Here is a 24,327-nt window from a genome sequence, read left to right as displayed (position 1 = left end):
ATTGTCTTCAATATGTTTCAGTGTGTACAATCATGCTATTCAATTTAATGCTTTTTTTCTTAGATTGATTTAACAATGTTGCAATGCTTGTTTTTGTATTGCATAGCGATGTATTCAGTTAGAAGTGATGTAGTGTTTCCTCTATGGTGTTTTGCAATTACTGCGTTTGTCGCCGTGTCTGTGTGATGATATTTATTTAAGTTGCTTTTGCAGTGAAGAGTTCTGTATGCCTACTCCTGCTTAAGGCCTGGTAAACAGGTCCCAGCAATTCCTAATAAATTAAAAAAATTCCAATTTCGGCCGGAATTACTACACATACTGTTAAAACAAATAATAGTGGCCCCTGCGCTTTCCTTAGCTTAATCATGTGTTTTGTCTAAGGAAACTCGAACATTGCCCCTCTGTATCTATGAAAGTCACAGTGCAAAACAATAACAACGATTATTCTGAGCTTTCGGTCGGGGACCGGTCTTTATCAAAAATGAGACTTGAACATTGCTTTTCGACTTTAAGTACACATTTCCCGTAGTGCATACGCAGATACACATGTTGTCGCAATTCGTTCAAACGTGACAAGGGGAGCGGCCGGAGCAACAAGAAAGGGTCAGAGAGCGAGAGACACGACGTCGCAATTCGTTAGAGCTTGACAAGAGGCGGGGCCGGAAGCAAGCCCTGACATCCGACCCGGCACTGTGCCATCTCGATCCAGGCGCACCCACCATCCTTCACACTGACGCAAGCAGCCATAGTCTCGGTGCTGTTCTCCTGCAATGTGACAACACCTCTCGCGAACGAGTCGTTGCTTACGACAGTCGTGCAGAGATGAATTACACCATCATCGAGCAGGTGTGCCTTGCTGTTGCTTGGGCAGTACAAAAATTTCGCCCATATCTCCACGGCCGCCACCTTATAGTCGTTACCCATCATAACGTACGATGCTGGCTTTCGTCGCTAAAGAACTTATCGGGCCGCCTTCGTCGCTGGGTGCTTCGCTTACAGGAGTACGATTTCGATGTCCCCTACAAGTCTGGAAAAGCACCAAGACGCTGACTGTCTCTCTCGCTGTCCTCTGCACGATTGCTCACCAATTAATTAATTCAATTAGACAACTTTTTTATTTTTACTCAAATCGGTACAATATTGACGTTAAGTTGTAGGCCACCTGAAATAGCCGCAGAATCAAGAATTTATTTTCTGCTGAAATCTTCTTAGATGTTTTATCCTAGAGAAAACAAACGCGCGCGAAACACCCCAAATATGAAATAGACGCGCACTCGCGCGCCGCTACTCAAGCGCTTCCAAGCGTTCTTTGATGGATACACTGCTTCGTTCTTTCAATGTGGCTTCACGCTATTTCATGGACGCGCATGAACACGCCGCTGACGCGTCCATCATTGAGCGTGAAGCCATGTACAATGGTGCGATGAACGAACGCAGCCGTGTATCAATCAAAGAACGCTTCGAAGCCTTGAGTAGCGTCACGCGAGAGCGCGTCTATTTTATGCTTGGCGTGTTTCGCGAACTTTTGCTTTTTCTCGAATAAAAAAAACAACCAGACAGGTTTGAGCAAAAAATAAATCAGTGATTCTGGGGCCATTCGAGACGGCCTACAACTTAAGGTCAATATTTTACCGCTTCGAGCAAGGATAAAACTGCTGGCTAACTGAACGAATTAGTGCTTAGTAATGCATAGCAAGTAGGACTTTCCTAGAGCGCGTGTTCTTTTTTTCTTAAATATTGGTCTGAGTTAGCTGGGGTATTTGGAAGGGGACAAAATGCACCCGTATGCTTATGCCCACGAAACCCGGGTGATGCAGATTGATGCGGAGCCCCCCACTACGGCGTACGTAAACCATATTGTAGATATTATTGAAATTCAAGGGACGAGCCCTTCATTTTTACAGACATTATCCTGCCATGCCGCCCATATAGCTATGCAAAAGAGATGAAAACACAACAACGTTCAGCACAGCGATGCCCTGCAAGTATGCGGAGGCTTTGGAGTAAAGGACTCTGCTTCATGACTGCAGGTTGCGAAGGGTGCTCGCTTAAGTTGAGCGATCAACCGCATCCTGAGCCCGTTGACGCATCTGCATCGCATACGTCCGAGTGACCCACCGAGGCCGCCCAGACGGCCGGTCGGAGGGATGCAAGATGTCGCCTATCTGCGTAAGCGCTCAGTAGCGTGCGCAGAAAATGTCAGATGGTGCGAAAACTGGGGACTTCTGGCTTTCGTCAAGATATATTAGTTATACACACGAGTATTGTACTATTGTTAAACGAGCCTTTCACAAATACAAGTGAACTTCAAGAAGATGACAAATACTTGGTTATACCCCATATTTCGTTCAATACCTCTCCTTATAACGTTGTTTACTATAGGACTGTACATTAGGGGTGTGCGAATATTACGAAAGTTTCGAATATTCGTCGAATATTACATTCGAAATATTCGTATTCGATCGAAATATCGTGTATTCGGAAAGTTTCGAATATTCGATAACTTCGAATATTCCAAAAATTCGAATATGCGATTCGATATCATGCAGAAGGTAACTCGTCTTCACACTTCTGCTGCGTTCGTATAGCTAAAAACGTTGCCGAGAGGAGCGATAACATTCGTAAGTACACGAGGCACGATATCTGTTTGCGACGAGCGCCCCAATACGTATGATTATTGCTGGGGCATCTCCGACGTGCAGCGCGTGGCGATCATGTACCGTACATTTTCAATATTATGCGGCCGTAACGTGCCACACTACCATCGTTCACTATGCGGGACCAACTTCTGAAGGAAGACAGTGACCCATGTGACTGTGGCGGACTGTAGGCCCCTTCAGATACCCCAGTCTGCAAAGTGCTTTGCCCCATGTACCCTCCTATCCAGCCACTTCTGTTCCAAGCGAGCGTACTTTCAGTAGCCAGGGGGGGGGGTGTCTCTGTTAGAAGGGAGCGCCTGCTGCCTGATCATGTGGAGCACTCATATTTCTTCATGATAACATCTAGTCATTACTTTCATTGTGCCGTGATATTTCCTTGCGTTGTGATGGTGCATTGTGCTAGCCTGGACATTGTGTTCTCGAGATAGCAGTGTATGTTTTGTTTGCCAGTCAGGCTGTTAACGTTTTTTTTTCTCAAATAGCTACATGTAATAAAGATATTGTTACTGTGGATGCATTTTTCCTTGATATTCGGTATTCGATTCGATGATTCGAAGGTGAATAATTCGTCTTCGATTCGTATTCGAAAATTTGATATCGCACACCCCTAGTGTACATACAAATGCGTCACGCTCTGGCAATAGCGTCAAACCAACGATATGTCCTGCGTGCGCTACCGATACGTAAGTGGTAGCCAGCGCGTTCACTTATTACAGTCTGAGTACAAAGAAAGGCAAGCGTTACTAACATCATGCATCCAAGAGCTTTTCAATGTCTCACAAAAGGCTCACCTCCACGCAAGCAGCCCCATCTCCGACCAAGCGTGGACGCCTTCAGGTTGCAAAGGCAGCATCTCGTCCTTGCTAAACACCGTGGTCGCCAGGCGGCCTGTAAGGGGTTGGTGTCAGTAGGCTGAAAAGTTGGGACAACTAAATCATCATAATACATTCCAAACAAGGAACGACACATAGAACACGCCTAACTAGTGAATGAAGCATCAGCCAAAACCGCGCAGAAATAAGGGACGAACATAACACGGACATAAAGGAACCTCTATGTTCTTCCCTTCTTCATGCACTATTAATATGTGATATTTAGTAAAATGATAGCCCCAATTTACTTGCTTGTCAAATACAAATATTTAGGAAAGAACATGAATAAGACAAAAAAATGACCCATCGTCCGAACTTATGTGACCACACGCAGCATACATCGAATTATATCTTTTGGTGAGTGAGTGAAACAACTTTATTCGGTCCGCAATAGACGCGAGTAAAGTTAACGTCACCTGGCTAGGACCACTCGGGGACCATCAGGTTAAACCTGAGTGCCCTCGCGCGGACCCTTTAGGATTTGAGAGGTCTAGTCCTGGGCCTTAGTGAGTCTCATCATTTCCTCTTCCGTGAAAGGGGAAACGGCAGAGGCGCCGCCCCACAGGACATGCCCGAAGTCCGCTTAACCACCACACAGGGGGCAGTCCGGGCTTGGGAACCATTCAGGGTACATCATGTGTAGTGCCGCAGGGCTCGGGCCAGTGCTTGTTTGTAGCAGTCTGAGAGTAACAGGTTGGGCACTGCATAGCAAGCAGTGTGGCAGAGGCAGCAGTGTTCGTGAGAGACAGTGTGCTTGCATATATTGTTGTACGAGCAGAGAGGCTCGGGTCGCCCAGGCGATGACATGTTACCCGGCACACGGTCAGTCAAACCTCGTGCAGCCAAGTTCGCCTCCTCGTTTTGGTATAACGTATGTAACACTTTTACTGGAATAAAGAACTACGGTTCATCCGCCTGACAGATGAAGCTGGTTGTTATGGCTATCAATTTATCAGTCTATACGCTGTAAACGAAAATATACCCAGCTGGCAGGTCTTGGGGGATGATGTTTCTGCTTAGCCCCGCCACGGTGGTCTAGTGGTTATGGCGCTCGACTGCTGACCCGAAGGTCGCGGGATCAAATCCCGGCCGCGGCGGCTGCATTTTCGATGGAGGCGAAAATGTTTAGGCCCGTGGTGACCTTAGATTTAGGTGCACGTTAAAGAACCCAGGTGGTCGAAATGTCCGGAGCCCTCCACTACGGCGTCTCTCATAATCATATCGTGGTTTTGGGACGTTAAACCCCAATATTATTATTATTATTATTATTGATGTTTCTGCTTAACATCGGTGGCCTCCCCAAGCTCGAACACATCGAATGTACCGGATTATATACAATACATTCGTTCGGCACGTTTTTACTTCTGGGCGAAGGACGGAGGAAAACGGCGCGCATTCCCTTATTATACTCCGGCGCTCAAAGGTCAGATGCGCCGCAAATGCTCCGGCGCATCCGTGCTGAGCAGTATTGAGATACAGTTATCCTAGGTACTATCTTAGACACCTCTTTGGGTATCTTGTATCGTGTATCGCTTACGTCTCGCGAGACATGTATCGTATCTGTATTCCGATACATTGAAGAATGCATCATGTATCTTAAGATACAAGATACTGCAAACACCAACCATTCGAAACAATAACGTCGTCTGAACTCCTCTTCTCATGCTGATACTGCTGCCACTAAATAAAACTGAAGCCACTTACATTATTTTTTTCTCCTCCAGAGTTTTCCAGCGAGGGCAGGGGTGATGAGCTCTGAGCGTCCATATTGATGCAGCAGAGTCCGTGGTGTGCTCGCATCGTATCGAAAAACAAGTCGCGAACATCTACACCCTGCCGACCTTTTGCTTTTTCGCTGTTTTATTTTTTCTTTAGTTGTGTCATTGTCATGACGCTGGCTCTTAGCCATTGTCCTGTGCCGCGTGCTCCAATGCGTGCGGCGTCTTTCGCACGAATTCTGACGCCGCTGTAGTGTCGTTATCAAAGTTTCTCTTACGTTGTGTTTCGTCACGAAGTCTGAAGAATACAAGAATGATGTTGCTTTGCGTCTTGAGGCTTTCACAGATCGGCGATTTGAAGGGCCTCGTTGATTTAAGTTTGACTTACATGCAGTGATATATGTAAATGAGATTCTCACGCCTATAGCACCACCGGTACCGATGTTGGATCTAAGAGAACAAGCGTTCACCTAACAGAAGCTATCTTGGCGTACGTCTTTTTTCAATTATTCTATGAGTTTTTAAAATCATATTTTTTTGTTAGCACCAGTTCTTTCTCAGCTGTTCGTCTTTTCCATCCGATACATTACCTATGTCCCTGTATTGTTTTTTTTTATGGTCCGCTTTATGCAATATGGCTTTAACGAGCTGCCAATGTAAGCTCTCTGCAGAAAGCTTACCTTGGCAGCTTCAGGTGCTGGCGTTCTAGTGCAACCATGCGTTTTATTAGGGGCTTTTACCTTGTATTAGGGGCTTTTACCTTTACGTTACCGTGTTACGAGTTGCCGGAAGGAATCTGCGCATGCGCGGGCCTTTACGGAACGTGAACTACTCACCGGATTGGCTTTACATTTACGGCCCTATCTCGCAAATCCACCGTCGTTCGCGGCTACTCGCGATACCCGCTTTGCCGAGGCTCCAGCCGCCGAGTAAAAATAAGCCGAGGTGCGAGCGCCAATTGCGATCAACCAGCCGTAAAAACGTGAGAAGCCTTGACATAAATACCCCGACAGGCTGTATAGTGACGCCATCTAGCGGGAACAAGATGAACCAGGCAAGCAAAAAATTGTTATGGCAGAAACATCGTGCGTTGTATCTTCTGGGTACTGCCTTGCCGTGGCGTAATTACGAATAAGTTACCTTTTCACTGCTTTTTTTTCCTCAAAACACTAGGCGAAAACAAACTTGTCCATTACTCTGGTGCACGAAGCGTCACAAGATGGCGACACCATCGTACCCCCTTGCGTATACAGGGATACTGTACACGCTAAAAACCCCTCTGATTTTTGCCGCAGCGGTGATACAATTCTTATCTAATTAATAGAATGTAAATGCCGTTAGTCATCACCATTCATGGTTTATTCAGACGTTAAAGTTATCGTTTACGTACGGGGGATTAAAAACTTTCGAAAATATGTGTTCCGGTAACACGGTAACATAAAAAAATATACTTACAGCTAAATTGTCCCTATTAGCGTGCGTATCTCTCTGTTCAGTTTACAAAAAGTAGTTTCCTTACGCTAGCCCGCAAGAAAATGTGCCCATGCATTGACCGTACAGGGTGCTCCTGCAGGATAGCAATGGTTGCGGCCGAGGCAATTGTTGCCGTTCGTCCTTCTGTTGCTCCTTCGAACCTAACACTAAAGTGGTTACTCCCCCAACTTCAGACATGTCAGCCATCTTGTTCCAGTTGGTCTTTTTGGGGGAGTAACAGTTGGTCTTTAGGACTAAAACCCGCAGTTACTCTCATTTTTTTTGTCATTTTGGCTTAGAGGTGTGCTTTGTTCTTACTTTCAACTGTCTGCGTCGTTTTCTGCTACAGCTCACAGACTTACATTCCATTTGAGCTTACTTCTACGTCAAGGCGATGTTGAGAACAAATATATAATAATCTGCTCGTGCCTGGAGGAACAGTAAAGAAATTCTGCTTACTACTTAGTAAACTAGCGAAATTTGAGTTTGCTATATAATAACGTAAATTATGACGAGGCATCTTAAGATGTCACCGAGGGGAATTCGGGAAAGATTGTTATACCAATGCTCCGTTTTTCTCGACGAGTATCACGACGAGCCGTTTTGCGCTATTGTTCCATAGGCACTGAACGTTCTGTGGTCTTACCTTAAATGGTTAATTGTTATAGCTAATGGCGGTTACCCGCGACGGGGGGCTAGTAGTTATGGTGCCTGACTGCTGACCCGAAGTAACGGCAGACGCATTTCGATGGAGACCAACGATAGAGGCCCTTGTGCATAGGTTTTGGAACCCCAGTGGTCGAAAATTTCCGGGTGCCCCCCACTACGGCGTCTCTATAATTATATCGCGGTTTTGCGACGTAAAACGCAGCAATTATTAACTCTTGGGGTACCGCCTGCATCGTGTTTTTTCTTCTTATTCCCTGTGTTTTGATGCGGAACCGCTTATCTATTTACTTGGATATACTGGATTTCCTTTTTTAGGCTTTAATAAAGGCTTTTACTCTAACTACTCACCAGGTGGGAAATATAGTGTGAGTAGCGGCGGTGTCCTGGGCGCTTTGTGCAACTATATAGTAAGTCTAAGACGTTTCTTGGGCTGCACATCTTCTCTCGTAGAAGAAAAATTGTGAGGAGATTGTGCATTACTGCGTACATCGCTAACGAACGCTTTGCGCCAGCAGATAAGTGAATATAAAGGTCAATTCAGTTTTTATGCCCTCTACATAAACACGATGCGTCGCAATGAATGTCACTACAAGCGTTCTTGCTGATGTACACCTGTCCGGTGATCCGGTACTGCGAAAACTGTAATACTTTTACGGCCATTAGAACTCGAGAAGGGTATTTGCACCATAATGCGGAGGCTTGTGAACGTTTTTGTGAAAGGATCAGCGAAGTGTATAAAAAAGCTGCCATGTTAAGCAACTGCAGCAACGCCAGGCAGTTGTTTCGGAATGAAACTAATATACCCTGAGGAAGAAATACAAAACTTTTGAGAGATCGACAGACATTTCATTCAAATGAAACAAAGCTGGTCGCAGTAAATAAATTTTCGAGCGAAAATGTTTGTGCATAGGGCGTTTTAGTGCTACATTATAGACGTATATAACAAATTTGCGAATGTATCGAAGTATCTTAAGATACAATTGCAATGTATCGCATCGAATACGATCATTGTTGTGGTATCTTGTATCTGTATCTCAAATATTTCTTGCCTGAGTACTTTTATCGTATCGCGATACGATTTCAATGTATCTTTGGCCAGCCCTGGGCGCATCGCTCAGCGGCTTTCATTAGGTGCTGGAGGAGTGACGTAGGCGGCCTCGCCGGGCGGCCAGTCCCTAGAAACCAACATGGCGCAAGCCAATTCACCCGAATCGAAGTGCAGCGAGGATTGTGCGAAGCTTCGGCCGCCTTTGAAAAAAACGAAATCGTTCCGTGTACCTTGCAGACATTACAAGCGACTACAAGCGTCAACGAAGGCTGTCATCGACAGCAGCAAGTTGCGGGAACCTTAATCGTGTGATGGTGCCGTGCAGCGAACGACGCATTGTGATCCAGCGGGTGGCGGACGAACAGGCGCTCTTAGGTGCGGCACAAAACTGCTGAGTGAGCTCTCTACGAATTATCTGTGTCATATTTTGGCAAAGTGATAAAATTTGGTACTAGTATAACCAAACAGGTTATAAAGACTAGACTGGCATTACAGGATGGCAGTAAAAAATGCAGCGGATATTCCGAAGAGGCATGTTTTGAACTATGTGTTTTTGAAAAAAATGTGGAAAGCTTGTGTAATTTTAAACACACCTCCGTAATATTTGAAGAGCGGATTGATTATCTAGAGATATGCGTTAATGGAAAGCGACATAGTTTTAGGGTTGATTCAATAAACAGTTAATTAGTGTTAGAAGTAAACCTAATTGGTAAAAAGATCTCTTTGCTATGGTTAGTATAAATGAAGAGTAATTTTGTCCGCTTTCAATATTAATGAACGCGAGGTGCAGGTCTATCATTACGTATAAATTATTGTGACCTATCATTTAAATTGACCTAATAAAACATGACAAAACGTAAATCAGTATTAAATAAGCGAACTGAGCTAGAAAGTTGTCTTTGGTACAGACTTTTAGAGCGCGTATATGTACTCATTTCGGTGAAAAAAATGTTTCGATAGGATGTTTCGCATCTGAGATATAATTCTCGAAATATAATTGACACTTCGGGGCAGGTGGTGCGTCGATAACTAGAAAGGGAGACGGGGGCTACGAGACCAGCTTGTGGGTGACGGGGAATGCGAAAGGAAGGCAGGGGTCGCTTGGCACAAAAACTGGTTGTGGGACGCTTTACCTTTATGTGGAAGGGGAATTAGCGCAATGGTATGAGGGTAAGAAAAAGCGCTTATTTCTGCAACGCATTACAGCGCACGGCTCAGCGTCGTTGGGAACAGGGGAAATGGTATAAAATGGGGAGGGTACTCTTGTGCTGCGGCATTTTTTTTCTCTTTGCCGTCGTGCTGCCAAGGCCGCGTATGTATTTTCTTTCTTTCTTTGGGGGGAGGGGGGAGGGGACAGATCAAACTGCAGCTTATATCCCTGACCAGACAGGCAAAACTGGCAAAAGGTTCACCTTGGAGTCCCGCATGAATTGCAGAGAGTAGTGTCTATGTGAATAAAACACTTCTCTCCATCTCTCTCTGACGAACACTGCTCGAAGACGGGACATAGTTTTGACCTGGACAATGCAACGACACTGGCCCGTGAACAAAAGAGGGGAAAGGGTACTTGCTCGAATCCTGGTGCACACGTCGTGACGCCTCGGCGTGCAACACCACGCGTGGCGTCCTGCCGGACGTTTGCAAGGATCTGTGTGTTGAGAAGACTCGTCGACATTCCCTCATTTCTGTCAGTATGTACTGAAGACGCAATTGGCGTAGGTGGCGTAATGTTTGTACCTTTTATTATTGTTAATTTGTTTTATTAAGCGACAGTAATTTTTTTTAAACTTGTGTTCCAGGCTGTACATTTGGAAACTATACATGCTCACGCAACAACTATTTTGAGAAACATCCGTTAAAAAAGTGTAATGACAGAGCGGGTACTGCAAATAAAAGAAAAAGATACAACGCAAACTTGCCGCGAAACATGTTCTCTGAAACAGAATCGACGTACGCTTTTCTTATGGAGCAGCCGTAAGCATACAAAGTGTAAGCGCCTAATTTGCGGGAAGTAGGACGATAAGCACAGACTGAAAAGCAACTGCAATAATCAGTAATAACATTTTGTAAAGTTTGCATGTTTAACGGAAGAGGCATTCTTGGTAATCTTCCAGAATACCAAAATTCGCTCATTTCAGTGAAAAAATGCTTTTGAAAGCTTCAACAGAAGTAAAGGTTTTCATTTAGAAATATGCGGAAAAGTTTCGCGCGTTTTGCAGTTTGCTCGCGAAGCGGAGGTGCGTTTTTATCATGGAGCGGCTGGCTGACACCGAAGTACATGGGATGTGCTTCTTGATATTGAGCGCTCGTTCTGTCTTCTTTGTGTGGTCTGTTTATTTAGCGCTGCTCTGTCAAACTTTGTTGCTAATTTCGCTATTGACGATGCAACAAGAAGAACTGGAGTGTTCTCATGAATTGGCACCCTGTATGTGTTTTAAGGAGTACCTGTGACTTCAGTGTCCTCAATTTCCGTGCCTTTGGCATTATATACAGTTCTCACGTATTACATTTTTGCTAAATAATGCAGGAAGCAATCAGTTCAACAACTGCGTCGTCAAGGAATCTGATAAATGCTCCTTCGTGGATGGTGAACAGTTATTCAAGGCGACTACACTTCCTTCGTTTGTTGTGCATCATTTTGCAGCATTCTGGGCTTCATTTGAGTGCTGCTGATGTTACGTGAGCTGTCTTTTTCTGTTTTGTTTTCTGGTGGCTTGTCGTATCTTTGTTTCTTGTTGTATTCCTTTCAAATGCTGGATCATCAAACGAAAACTGCAGCTTATTGTGAATAAATCAAATAATATGAACTCAAGCCTTTTCTTGAACTCCATCTGCGAGCTCTGTGAAAAAAAAAAACACAGTGACTGTGCAGTCTTTACATGAGACTTTTCTCATGTAGTCAACGCGTGACAGGATCAGCGTAGAGTAAAAAAATGTAACAGTGGATCAAGGAATTAAAAAAATACTCCCGATGCATCTCACTGAAAATTATTAACGCCGTCTGGACGGTGTAAAGAAATCCGTAATATACTCCGTAGGTACCACTCAAAAATTCAAGATAGCCGGAGTGAAGAACAGTAAAATACTGTGAAGGTGCCACGCGTTTACTCCGAAGGTGCCACGCAAGGGCCGCCGGAGTGAAACAGCAGCGAAACATACTCCGGAGGCTCCATGCCAGCCAGAGTATAGAAAACTCCCAACCGAAGGGGGGGGGGGGGCGGGGGCGCTCGAGGACAAGCGTTTTACAACCCACCTGGGAGTTTCTCCAATTTACAGTGTAGACATATACACCACAAAAAAGCCGCCCCTGTTCACAGACAAAGCTGAAGGTATAGCGGTGCCGAGCACTTTTCCGTGATCCTAATTAAACGATTTCTCAAAAAAGAAGTCTTCTTACGAAGTGCTTTCGTTAGCACACATCACATAAGACAAAGAACTCCGTCACTTCGTTTGAATGCAAACACTATTCCGTGACCAGAATAGAACAATTTCCTCCAAAGAAAGTCTTCTTACGAGCTTCCTACGTCAAGCTACTGCAGAACGGTCTGCCCGTATTGTCGAATATAATACGGTACATTTGCCTTATTGCAAAATAATCGTTTTATACCACAGCTGCACCATAAAATCTGTTTGAAAAATATGAAAATGCTTTCTTTATGTACAAAATCACAAAGAAGCTTTGCCACCTATGCAGGTGGCAGTCTCAGTATACACTGGCAACAAGTGTGCGGAGGTCGACCAGTCCACTAGCCAAAAACGTCCTCGTATACGTTCGGTATGGGTCTGAGGTTGTTGTTTCAAACAGATGCTTCTTGACGTATGAACCATAATTCCAATAGTTTTCTTTTCCCCCACCTTCGTTCCTTCGATAGCATCGTCGCATTGTTTAGGTCCAAGCTATAACCTATCGTCTAGCAGTGTTCAACAAACTGTCTTAAAATGCGCTGCATGGGTCGCTTTAGCAACATCCCCCCTTTGTGTTCTTTGAACGTCTTTGCCACTTTCCTGCCCGTTTCGCTGATGTAAGTGGTGTCGTGATCCCCGCATCGTACTCTGTAGATAACCCTGCTCTAATCATCCGCAGGTTGCGGTCTTTGGGCTTTGTGAACATATGTCCTGAGGACAAGGTATTCACAAAAACCGCCGAAGATTAGAGCGGGGTCACCTACAAAGTACAATGCGGGGATTGCGACACGACTTCCATAGGCGAAACGGGTGGAAGAAGGTCATCGAAGGTTCAAGAACACAAAGTGGACGTTGCGAAAACCACTCACGCAACGCTTTCTAAGACGGAACTTGTTGACGCTGCTGAATGACAAGGCATAACTTCGACCTAATCAATTCGACGACGCTGCCTCGTGTCCAAACTGGGAGGAAAAGAAAAATAGTAGAATCATGGTCCATTCGTTGCGGCGCATTGGCTTGCAACAACAACAGCAGCCCCCTGTGCGACGTTTACAAGGAAATGTGCGACTAATGGACCGCTGAAACTCCGCTTATTTTTGCCAGCGTATACTGAGAAGGTCGCCTGCATAGGTGGCAAACTTTCAGGTCACTTTGTTAATAAATGTTGTGTTAAGTCAAAGTAAACATTTTACAATCAAGCTGCACATCCCTAGCTGGTAGATGTGGGGGTAGTATGCCATGTGTATATGCACTGTACTGTACTGTGTGAACTTGCAGATGAGTGAAGCTTAGCGGCTGCTTCATGCCAAATAGACAATCACGCACACTAGTACATGCTGTATTCAGGAACTGAATTGTCAAAGGTGTTGCAAGCCTGTTATGAAGCTGTGTGCACGGCCCATGGACAGCATCACTTCGCTCCTTTCTGCACGTCTGAAAAAGAAGTGAAAGAAAACACCTAGACCAACAGTAATGTTCAGAATTTATACCCATTTAAGCATGAGAAAGCTTGATAAAGATGAACATCTCCGCAAGAGAAATCAGTAAAAGACAGATGTAGGACTGGTAGTGGAAAAGCAAAGAGAACAGCCAAACACAAACTTGCGCAAAAACAAGGGTCCTTATGTACAATGCCGAAAGATAACCTACCAAATTATAAGTTTTTTAAGGAAAGAAACTTAATTCAGGTAGGAAAAGCGTTAAGTAATTCAAAAATTGAGCTTGGCCAATACATGCCACTGCTTCGCTTTAAAGGGAACACCCATAGCATCCATGTATTTACAGATGTGAAACTGTGTCATGCAAGATAACTTATACAAAGTTATTGCTTTGAGCAACTAGAGCAAAATATTTGAGGAGAGCACCTAACTGGGCTGGTTAGTACATGATTACGACGGGAACAAACACCACTGGACAAGGGACGAAAAAAAAAAACTAGACGAGGGCGGCAGCACCCTCGTCTATTAATCTTTCTTCGTCCCTTGTCCAGCGATGTTTGTTCCCATTTTAATGCAAAATGTTTATTTCTTTAATCTGACGGTGGCAGTGTTTCATGGCTAAAATAGTTTACTAAGTTGCATGCCAAGTTATATTTTTCAGCCATGAGGAAACATCGCAAAATGCTGAAGTTCTAATGTTAACATTTATCCGGAGAAAGACCAATTCTTTCGTATGGAATACCAACAGTTGATTGTCTAAAGATTGCCTTTGTATTTTGTGCTGTTGGTCCCATATCATTTTCCTTAAGACAGTTGCATAGATGTTCTTGCTTTATCTTGTGTTTTGTATATGTTATAACTCCTGTTCTTGCTTAGCAAGATCATTTTATGTGTAACTTATCATTGGAGCCCACTTTGCAATACTGGTTACTGGTATCAGCAGTATTGTCAAGTAATAAGTAATTAAGCAAAGGAATTAATAAATAAAAAATAAATAAGTAAATAGATATACACTTGGTGATAGAACTACAGTGAAAAGAAAATACACAGAAACGTTGCACCCAAACTGTAACAGAGTCGGAAAAGATAGCTTTTTGAGCCATATTGCAGCTTAGCTTTTGCTATGTACCATTCCAAGCAGAAATGTCGGCAAGACATTTCTGCTTGGAATGCTACATTTTATTGTAGCATTCCAATTTTATTGTGGGGTATACTTTGCTGGTAATTTATATTCCATTAAAAATATACTGCTTGGTTGCAAGCAAGAAAAAATTAACTGAATCGAATAATCCCTGGCCTGCACAAAGAGTTTTGTTCCTTGACCTTCACTGTACAGCACATTGGCACAGGATTCACGCGGGTGCCCCTGTGCTCATATAGTGCAAGTCCAAATGTTGCAGAGTTAAGCAATACTTCTGTCAGAAATGCCATGCAGGAACAGTGATGCGTTGTGCAGTGAAGGCAAAGCTCCAAGAAACTTCACACAGCCTCGTTATTTTTCATTTGAAAAATTTATTTTTTTGCTTGAAGATAATATTACACCTTAAAAACTGCCTACATTATCGCGAGAGGAAACCACACTATGATTTGTAGGCGATATTTTTGCTTGAAATGCCACACTGTGAAAGAAAACCCGCAATATGGGTTCAAACGCTATTTCTTCCAAGTGTCAATTTTGAAGACTTTTCTGCTTCTTTTTGCCAGCAGCATTTTTAACCCTTAGTAAATGCACTTAACTCATACTGTGAATATGTTTTACATGCAATATTCAGTCTTTTTTACAATACACTTAAAAATGCTGCATTTTGCAATGTTTCCTCACGACGGCAAATAGGATAAATTGAAATGAAAATATATTCCACTATTATAGAAAGATTCCCGACTATGTTAAAGAAACAAATGCTTTGTAGTAATAGCCCGAAGCAATAATCATGTGTCAATTTGCCTGACACAACTTCATTTCTGCATGCCAAGTTTGAAAGGTCTTTGCTGCATCACGAAATTCTTTCCCCGAAAATAACGCTTCAACGGCTACTTCCCACACTGAAACAACAGCACCAGGTTTTCAAAATATTGGAAATGGTCAAGAAACGGCCTGGCACACTGGCATGAAATGACCCAGTAGGTACTAAAATAAAACAGTGTACACTGTCAGACACTAAAATGAAGCACTATAATCTGCTTGTATTGCTAAATTACCTCAAAACTCTGCTCTGAATAACTGCCCACAAGAAGTTAATGGTGAAAAATTTACTTTAACCTTTGACCTATTTTTATCTATCTTTATTATAACGACTACTAACATTTGGTACACACAGAAAGGCACAATGCATTTTATATGGTTCGATACCTTCAAACAGCACAGAAGGTTATATGTTAGGATATGGCGTAAAGTCTGGACTAATTTTAACCAGATATGTTTTTATAACGTGCAAACGTCGAGAAATGCACAATAATTTAGTATCTCGCCATCTCTACAAGTGTTGCTGTCAGAGTTCCAAATTCTATTCACGAGCTATACTGGCTAAAATATTACAACACAGCTGCATTTCCATCCCAATGGTGGATGCACACAAGTCTACAATGATTAGTAACTCGCCCCTTCGAAAGTGTTGCTGTCACAGCTCTAAACTCTATTCACGAGCTGTACTGGCTAAAATATTACAACGCAGCTGCATTTGCACCTCAATGGTGGATTCACACAAGTCTACAGCAATAGGCATGCACTTTAGATTGACTTCACAAGCCAGGTAGCCCGTAATCCTGGCGTTGGAAAACACTACCAAGTGCATGAGCTGGACTACTACATAAGCTAAAGTGGATGCTTGGTTCTTACGACATAGTGAAAACAAAGCGGTGTAGAGGACTGAGCACACGAGTACAGCACTGTTGCTCTTCCTGTCTTTGCGCTTCGTTTTTTGCGCCTGTTTTTTGCACTACTGCATTGATTGCGGAAGCAATTCGCTGCTGCTATTTGGTCGTCTAGGTGGAACTTTTAGGGCCTTGTACCAGACTAAAGTGGTCTGCTGTGCAATGCAGCAATGAAAGCAACAGGGTATAACATTAGGGTGTAATAATATTGCACTACATATCAGGGAATACAAAGCATCGCTAAGAATGTTCAGCCAAAATTGAAGGCTTCAGCAAAAAGCTTAAGACACATACTCACAGGTTATTGCTCATTCACAGCTTCTATGGCAGCCCCATGATTTCTGTGTCCATCTGTGTGTGCCTTCCTTCAGTAGCACTGATAGTTGGGCGAATTTGTATGGGTTCATGTCCTCGGCGCCTGTCCGCGTGTATTCTCAGTTTGTATATAGTGTCCGTTGCGCCGAGTTTAATCATGCCTTCCTTCCGCCGTTGGGCCAGCTTGTATAGAATGTCTGCCAGGAAAACAAAAACATCAGAAACAAGTTCACTTTTTCTAGCATGCCTCACGTAACCCAACTTAACTACCATGAGCTAGCAGTTTAGGAAGCATCCAAACAGCCGCTGCTTCGTCTATGGATAGCTCATAACCAATTAGTAGCATCGAGCGTGACACCTGGGCATTGTCAAAGCATATAAGACAAAAAAACTGAGACGAGTATGAGCAAACAGCAAGCGGCTATATTTCTCCATAATATCGTATTCTAATGCAGCTCGATGCATTCATCGCTTAAATTTAATTTACACTGCTATTTTGGTGTCCACCCTAAATTTAATATCCAAATAACTCACTAGATAACCTATTTCTATTACACACTATATGAATATGTTAAAAAGATGGGACATGCAAACATGGACAAAAGAGAGTCAAGACACCTCAAACGCGGAGGCACATCACCTAATCTACCTTTACATTGTCGAGAGCGTAAATGCAAGCCAAAATTCAATGAATGCACAGTTTTGTACAAGCGCATGAATGAAGAAATGCGTCCAGTGCTCAAGGCCTGACATATCGATAATAGCAGTGCACGCGAGAGCCAACCCTCGATTAACTAGCGCAAAGAAGAAATCAAGTGCTTGAGCAGTTATCTGTAACCTACACTGTGGCACGTGCTGGATTGATAGGTATCTCCTCTTGTCTGGGCATGCGCAGATAAGTTTTTGTGTCTACTTAATTTTGTGCCACTGTCTACCTTTTCAGTTGGCATTAGTGTTGTCTTGACTTCTCTCGTGTCCATGCATGGCCTGCCTTTTTAACGTGAATACCTACCAACTAGCATAGCTCTTGTGTTATTCTAAAATATGTATACAATCTAGAATTACCACTATGTTCACTTGCTGATGTAATAGGAATAATGGTGTTCTGTAATGTGAACGTCAATTTAAAAGCACAAGAGCCCCTAGGATTTTCACCTCCATCGAAAGTGCAACCACTGCACCAAGGATCGTACCCGCACAGTTCAGATGAGCAGCTCAGTAATATAACCATTGTATTACAGCGGGGGCTGTTCACTTGGTAATGCAGGTTAATGTTAAGGATTATGGAAACATCTGTAGGTTCAAGAAAGACATGCAATTAAACAAGTAGTTACAGACATTATGCAGTTGAGATATTTCTGTAACCCAAAGGGCTGGTGCTCAGGGCATGAACCTAAGGAACTACTGCTCAGCTTCTCTTTTTGAACCAAAGCTTAGCAGAACCGAAGTTCCTGTCTACATATTGCTCTGAAAACCACAGTTAAAAAGCTGAAAAGTAAACACTAGAAGACAGAAAAATTCCATTACTTGTACGATATTAAACACCTCAAGATGCAAATACACAAAACACCCTGGACTGTGAAGTGCATTGATTGAAAAGATCAAAGCAGCATAGCAATGTACTTCCATGTGGCTGCCACAGGGCAAAAATGTGGCTGTGGTGCCATGAAAAATTCATAATGGCACTTATTGCATATACCAAGAAATTTTGTATGCTAAATGTGTCAATTAACACTCACAGAAGTTGACATGCCATTTTAGAAATGAGCATTGCAAAAAAAAGGGAGAAAGCCACGGGACGTGTGAATTTACCATTCATAATTTATAGCTTAAGGGCCACTAAACAACGCCGGAGCCTAAAATTTGTGACAACTGCCCGCTTGTGCAATGTGAACGTGTTGCCACAATAATTTTTTGATTAAGTGGTGTAATAATGAAGCCACAGGGGATAAGACAAACATTCCAGCTGGTTTCAGTTTCTCGCTCAGCCTCACCATCTTGAAGAGGGGCTTCCACGACGTGCCACTGTGCCAGAGCGGTGTGATGAGGAAGCACAGTTCAAAACACTGGCACGATAAATTCACAACACTTGTGACAACCACACAGCCTATACTTCATCATCGCAGAGCCAAAATGCCGTTTGATATTGCAGAGGACTATTCGACAGTCAACGTTACTTAACGTTGCTCATAAGCAACATTACACCACTTTGCTAGCAAAGAGGACTGGTCAAGCACTGAAGAGGAGGCGCGGTTATTGTTTTTACAAGTGGAGCATCTGTAATATTCGCACAATGAGGCGCGGTTATTGTTTTTAGAAGTGGAGCGCCTGTGATATTCGCACAATGTGATTGCTGCGGCCCTTTATATAATTAGCGAGCTTGTTTGGGAGGTGTAAAAAAGAGAGGTCAGAGCCTGCTGACTGGCCCTTTAAGAGAATGTAAACATATATTGCAAGGAAGTACACTTGTAGACATATCACTATAAGCTATAAAAACAGGCAATTGACATGCTCATTCCATGCAGCATAGGGATGTCTCACACCTTTGCAAGAACTTTACTATGGTGGCTGCATGTTGGTGTAGGCCAGAAGCAGCAGGCATGTGGCTTCCAAGAATTTGACCCGTTCGTTGAAGGGGAACTGCTGTTCACATCCTTGTAGCACTGCTAGTTGAAGATGCTTCCTGCGATAACAAAATGAGCACAACACAATTATGGTCTGCAAACATCCATATAACCTACATTGCTGCCCTTTCTCATTAAATTCAGCTCTGTACTAATCAATGCGACAGCAGCCTTCTCCTACATTACAGGGCATGATACTGCTTTCCCTGGCCTGTTTTTTAGGTAAATAATTGTTTTCACCAATGACAGAATTTAGCAGTAGTAAAGCTTCGGTTGCGGAGGGAGCAGTCGTAAAGTATGCATGCAAAGTAGCAATATGAAAAAAACAATGGCATAGTTTCAGATGAGATATAAAGAATTACCATAATTCCTGTAATGTCAAACACGAAGTGTGTAATTGAGCAAGATTCGACTTTAAGGTATCACAAAACAATACCCTTAATAAAAAGTGGGATATGCCGAGGGAACTCTGCTCTTGAAATTGGTTGCCTCTATTGGCTCTGTACCTGCAAGTGCATTGCTAAAGCTACTTGAATGTCCTTAACAAGCCTGTGTAATGATATTGAGAGATGGACAGACAATACAAGCCGATTTGTTCTCACTTAGCTGCAATGACAGCAAAATGTTGCTTCAGGTAACGTTTCCTGGTATGCAGAATGCACATGCACGAACTTGGCGGCTGTGCCATACCACAGTAAACATAACTGACATCTGCTCGAACTGCGTGAGCAGCTGGAAGGTGCTAACTTATGCAATCAGCTGCACCATGCACACATAACGTAAATTCTAGCACTGGCAACATCTGGCACCTCATACTAGCCTATGCACATTGTACTCCTTGATGCTGCCAGCTGCATTCACTGTTTTCATTTCTAGCACGCATAGCACGTGCACAGAAAGAGGCCAATAATTGTGGGAAGCAGAATAGGTGGTCTGAGGTAATCAATAAAATTCATTGACAAGAATTCCGCACATCACTCAAGCCTGTTGTTTAGCATAAGTGATGAAAATGTGCAGTCAAATGCACACAGCAAATTCAGTTAATTTGCCTTGAAAAATTGCAGCTGATAGTTCGAAGCTTTGCAGAAACAAACCGTATACAGAAAGTCTGTTCCAGATAATGCAATCATGAAGTTATAAATTTTAAAGTGGGCCGCTATATTCTTCAGGCACCATGCATTGCATTTATGAAAAAGATAACATCCCAGTACAACAATGCGTGCTGCAAGAGTCATAAGCCTTAATATTTTTGGCATAATGCCACTTACCAATACCACGTTTTACAGAAAGAGAACATTTATCTTTGCAAAACTAAGCCATGTTCCCAGGCAAAATGCACTGTCCATGGTGACAAACACATGGAGTATGCTCTTCTATAGCTTAGCTGGTTTACTGGAACTAAAAACTATGGTAACGCTATCTTAACTGAACCGTCTAGCAAGAGCCTTCTCGCTGCTGCTAATGTGACGTAATTTCACCTTGGTGGAAGGTCACAGGAATAAGTGGCACATAATAATGTGTGCACGAACACAGTAACAGGACGAGCATCGACTACCAGTTATGCCCATTTGTGGAAAATATTGGGCTCTTTCCTCGAATAAACGATTTGGAAATAACCATTTTGCATGAATAAACTTAAGTTGTTTGCTGGCATACATCATGTTGTTACTCGGCATTTTCATCTCATTTATCTAGCACTCATTGTTTCCCTTGGACATGACTAGCTCAAAACAAGTTTCTTCATCAAATGGAACTTCGTACATTACCTTTACGTTGGCTACAGATGCTTATTTGTTCTGCCTGAATAAGCACCTCTTATGGCATGCTTGCCTCGGCCACATTCTGGACTGCATGGTCCGCACTCCACTGTTAGTCGTGGCACTGCTGTTTGCTACCTGCAGTACGTTGCGAAAAACTTAAGCATTCAAACGAAAAAAAAAAGAAAAGCCGAAGCAGGTATGCCAGCACCACCTTGCCCTTGAGGAGGGAAGAAGAGCTCTGATAAATGGCTCATTAAAGACAAGCGTTGTTCTTCACAAGCTATTATTATGCGATGAGTGGTGGGACTTCAATGCACGGACGCACATATTAGTGTTGAATGCAGCTGAAATTTTAGCTGAACGTACGGCTTGTCAAATTAGGTCAATGCGCATAAAGGTTAAAAATGGGGCAAACCAACTGAGCAACATACAGTGTCATGCTGCAGAAATTGCATATTTAGCAAATCTACGTTAGCTGTTGCTTGAAAGACGATAAGCAATGTTCATGAATGCTCACCTAAATGTTTTTGAGGGTCACGTTACTTAATGACACATAAAATGCGCGCCTAAAGAAAATATTCCTAGATACACACTACTTCTCCCACTGTACCGATTCACGATTCACCGCACAGCACGGTGACTGAAGATTATTCCTTCAGAGCTCGTGCGAAAGAAATGAATGTTGAAGCGTCAGTTTCATGGCGTTACTGTAAGTAAGTTGACAAGAGTAAACTACATTCATAAAACGCATGATAATGGTGTGCCGGACGAAAATGTTGGTTCCTTTCAGCAAATATTACCGTAGAGCAGTACGTGCAAGCGAGCTAATTACCAAAACTTCACAAAACTACCGACTACGTTCTTGAAAACGTCATGCGCGAGGACAATGCCCGCGACAACAACCGCATACAGTACCAACACGTTATGCGATTTTCTTTGGCGACAACGCGTACTGCAATAAGAACAACTCACAGTGTACGAAGCGTAACGTTCAATATCACTTACCTCTGGCAAGAAAGCACGCCGGCGGCGTACACTGCAGGCTGACCGCCGGTTTTCAAGCGATGCGCCAATTGCGAGGAATGGCCAAGCTAAAGCCCCTCCATCGCGTAGTCCGGCCGTCCCCGAGCGTCAAGGCATTTTCCAGGGCCACAGAGCGCGTCGTCGAGAAAGGATAGCGGCGCTGCTACTCACTGACGTGCGGAAACATTTTAAGGTGTTCTTCAAAACTATGCATCGCGTCCGCCGATCAAACTGAACAAAGAAGTCGCAGATATTGGAGTCGCACGGCCGGCATCTGGCGACTATTTGCCCCATAGCGCGTATAATACCGAGTGAAGAGCTTGCTGTAACGTCAGTAACCACAACATACAACACACAATGCGAGGCAGCGCAGTAAAAGTCGACCACATGAATAAAACTCGGCACGACGAAACATACACGAATGCAGAACTTTCGTGGCTAGAAAAGTTTTAGCGAGCGAGCCGGCCAGGTAGAAATAGTTTGCGATACAGCTTGCAGAGGGCGCGGCCGCTCGTTGGAGGACTCACACGCGCTGCGTTCGCCTGCGCCCTGTGAAGTTTCTCGTTGAAACCAAGCTTTGTAGTTGCGGTATAAGCTCTTTGTGTACGCCACACATGGCAGAATGCGACGAAAGGGGCTAGTTGGTTCATGTTGGCTTGGTGATGCGCTTACGGTGGGGAGAGGTTACAAAGCAGACAGGGCACAGTGTTAACAGAACGAGCGCAATCCTGATGCGCTCGTCCTGTTAACACTGTGTACATTGTAACGTCTACCTACCGTAAGCGCATAACCAAGCCACACATGGCGCTGATAAATTGTAAACGAAGGAAGAAAAGCCTGGAGGCTATGCGGGCAGGTTAGCTTCTTCTGAACGCACATGCTGGCGTCATATATAGCGCATAGAGAACAGAGATGTAGGAGATTACGGGTTTCCGTTTTAGTTTAATACCATTCTTTTTCACGCAGTTGTGTTTGACTAAAGTGATTGAAATATTCATAGACAATTATAGTGGTTACATCACGAACAAAGACACAATAGAATGTGAAAGAGACGCAAAGGCAGATATTTTGCCGCAGGATGTGTGTAAACAGTGAAACAAAAAGACAGGTGGATATTAATAAGAAAAATAATTAATTAAAAGTAAGAATCAGCGAACAGTCAAATGAAATTTATGTACACATGAGGGACCTCCCTTGATGTTTCACGCCCACTCTTGCAGGCATACTGGAACCGTAGAAGCTCTGAATAAGAATGGATGCCTTTTCCTTGCACGACTTCGTTTACATAACGTCATGGAACAAGTTATGTTTTTCTTTTTAGGCATGGCGCGTTGGAGCGGCCAGAAAGATTTTAAGTTGCACGCGAGCATGCACGAAACTCTCAAGGCGCAGCTCGGAATGAAATTGCAACAACCACCAAAGTTCCAGGGTCGGATACAAGAGGAACAGGGTACCGGTGCCTTTATCCCTTCCCCCCTTTAATTTTCGTTAGCAAAGGATACGTAGGATGAAATCTTTTTTTTTGCTTTCGAAATTTTTTCCATTGCTTTACTAGCTGATGGCAAAAGCACTGATGGGAAAAGCACTGATAGGAAAAGTGTGTACGCCGCAGCAGTCGCCGCAACGATCGCGTGGGCCTCATGGTTTAGCTTTCAGTCTGCACCGTGCCATCACTTCTCAAATCAAGTGAATGTGACATGGTGTAACACATTACTGCGAATTTCAGTCATGAACTTCTTCTGCGTGCAGTAAAGACGGCCTCTTTGCTATTTTTATATGCTGTTCCCGCGTGCCCCTGTAGGACCAGCTGAGCGCTTTTGAAGCGTTGTTGCTGTTGATTTTTTTTGGGGGGGGGGGATGCTGTATGCCCTACGGCATCACTAAAACAAGAATATACAACTCGGCTCCCTAACGAATTCCACGAGCGGTCATTGCTATTTGCCGATGAATTTGGAACCAACGTACGTCCACCAACGCTGTTGACGAGCACAAGTGCAAGGCTTTGGGATTTAAACATTACGCGAGCGAGTAATGTCGGCATTTATTAAAATAAGATATATTGATTAGACAGCGTGCACGCCGCTCGCACCGCAGGTGACACAAGTTATGCTTCCATTCATTGACACCGTCTGCAGATGGTATACATTTTACGAACGCCGGTTGTGCCTGCACGTGTTGGCTCACATGTGACCCCACTTTAGATATGTACATACAGCCGTACTCATGAGCAATCAGAGGTTACATTTTAAGGGCCATAGTGGCTAAACGCAGTTGGCAAGCGCAGGAGTGCTCATGACACTAAATGCTCAAGCGGAAAGTTATATTTCTCGCAGTTCGCTACGTCACATTCGTATCATTACACACATTACAAGTAATTGCCGAATAAGCATGAATTCACAGTTCTAGCTATTATGGTAGATGGGTCGGCTCGTTTCATCGCTGCTTCAGCT

At 43.6% G+C, this 24,327-nt stretch overlaps 1 protein-coding gene across 1 annotated transcript in view; it reads right to left on the bottom strand.

Moving 5' to 3' along the window:
* Positions 1-636: 636 nt before the first annotated feature.
* LOC119389029 (chorion peroxidase) overlaps positions 637-24,327 on the bottom strand; it is a 94,897-nt gene continuing 71,206 nt past the window's right edge. The window contains exons 7-8 of the mRNA XM_037656324.2: positions 3,452-3,548; positions 637-802 (exon numbers count right to left, since the gene is read on the bottom strand). Of these exons, the coding sequence (XP_037512252.2) occupies positions 637-802; positions 3,452-3,548 (263 nt within the window). The remainder of the gene's footprint in view (positions 803-3,451; positions 3,549-24,327) is intronic.

The sequence above is a fragment of the Rhipicephalus sanguineus genome, chromosome 1 (genome assembly GCF_013339695.2).
Source record: "Rhipicephalus sanguineus isolate Rsan-2018 chromosome 1, BIME_Rsan_1.4, whole genome shotgun sequence".
NCBI lineage: Eukaryota > Metazoa > Arthropoda > Arachnida > Ixodida > Ixodidae > Rhipicephalus > Rhipicephalus sanguineus.
Note: the sequence above shows the minus strand (reverse complement) of the source record. Positions and strands in the feature narration are given on the sequence as shown.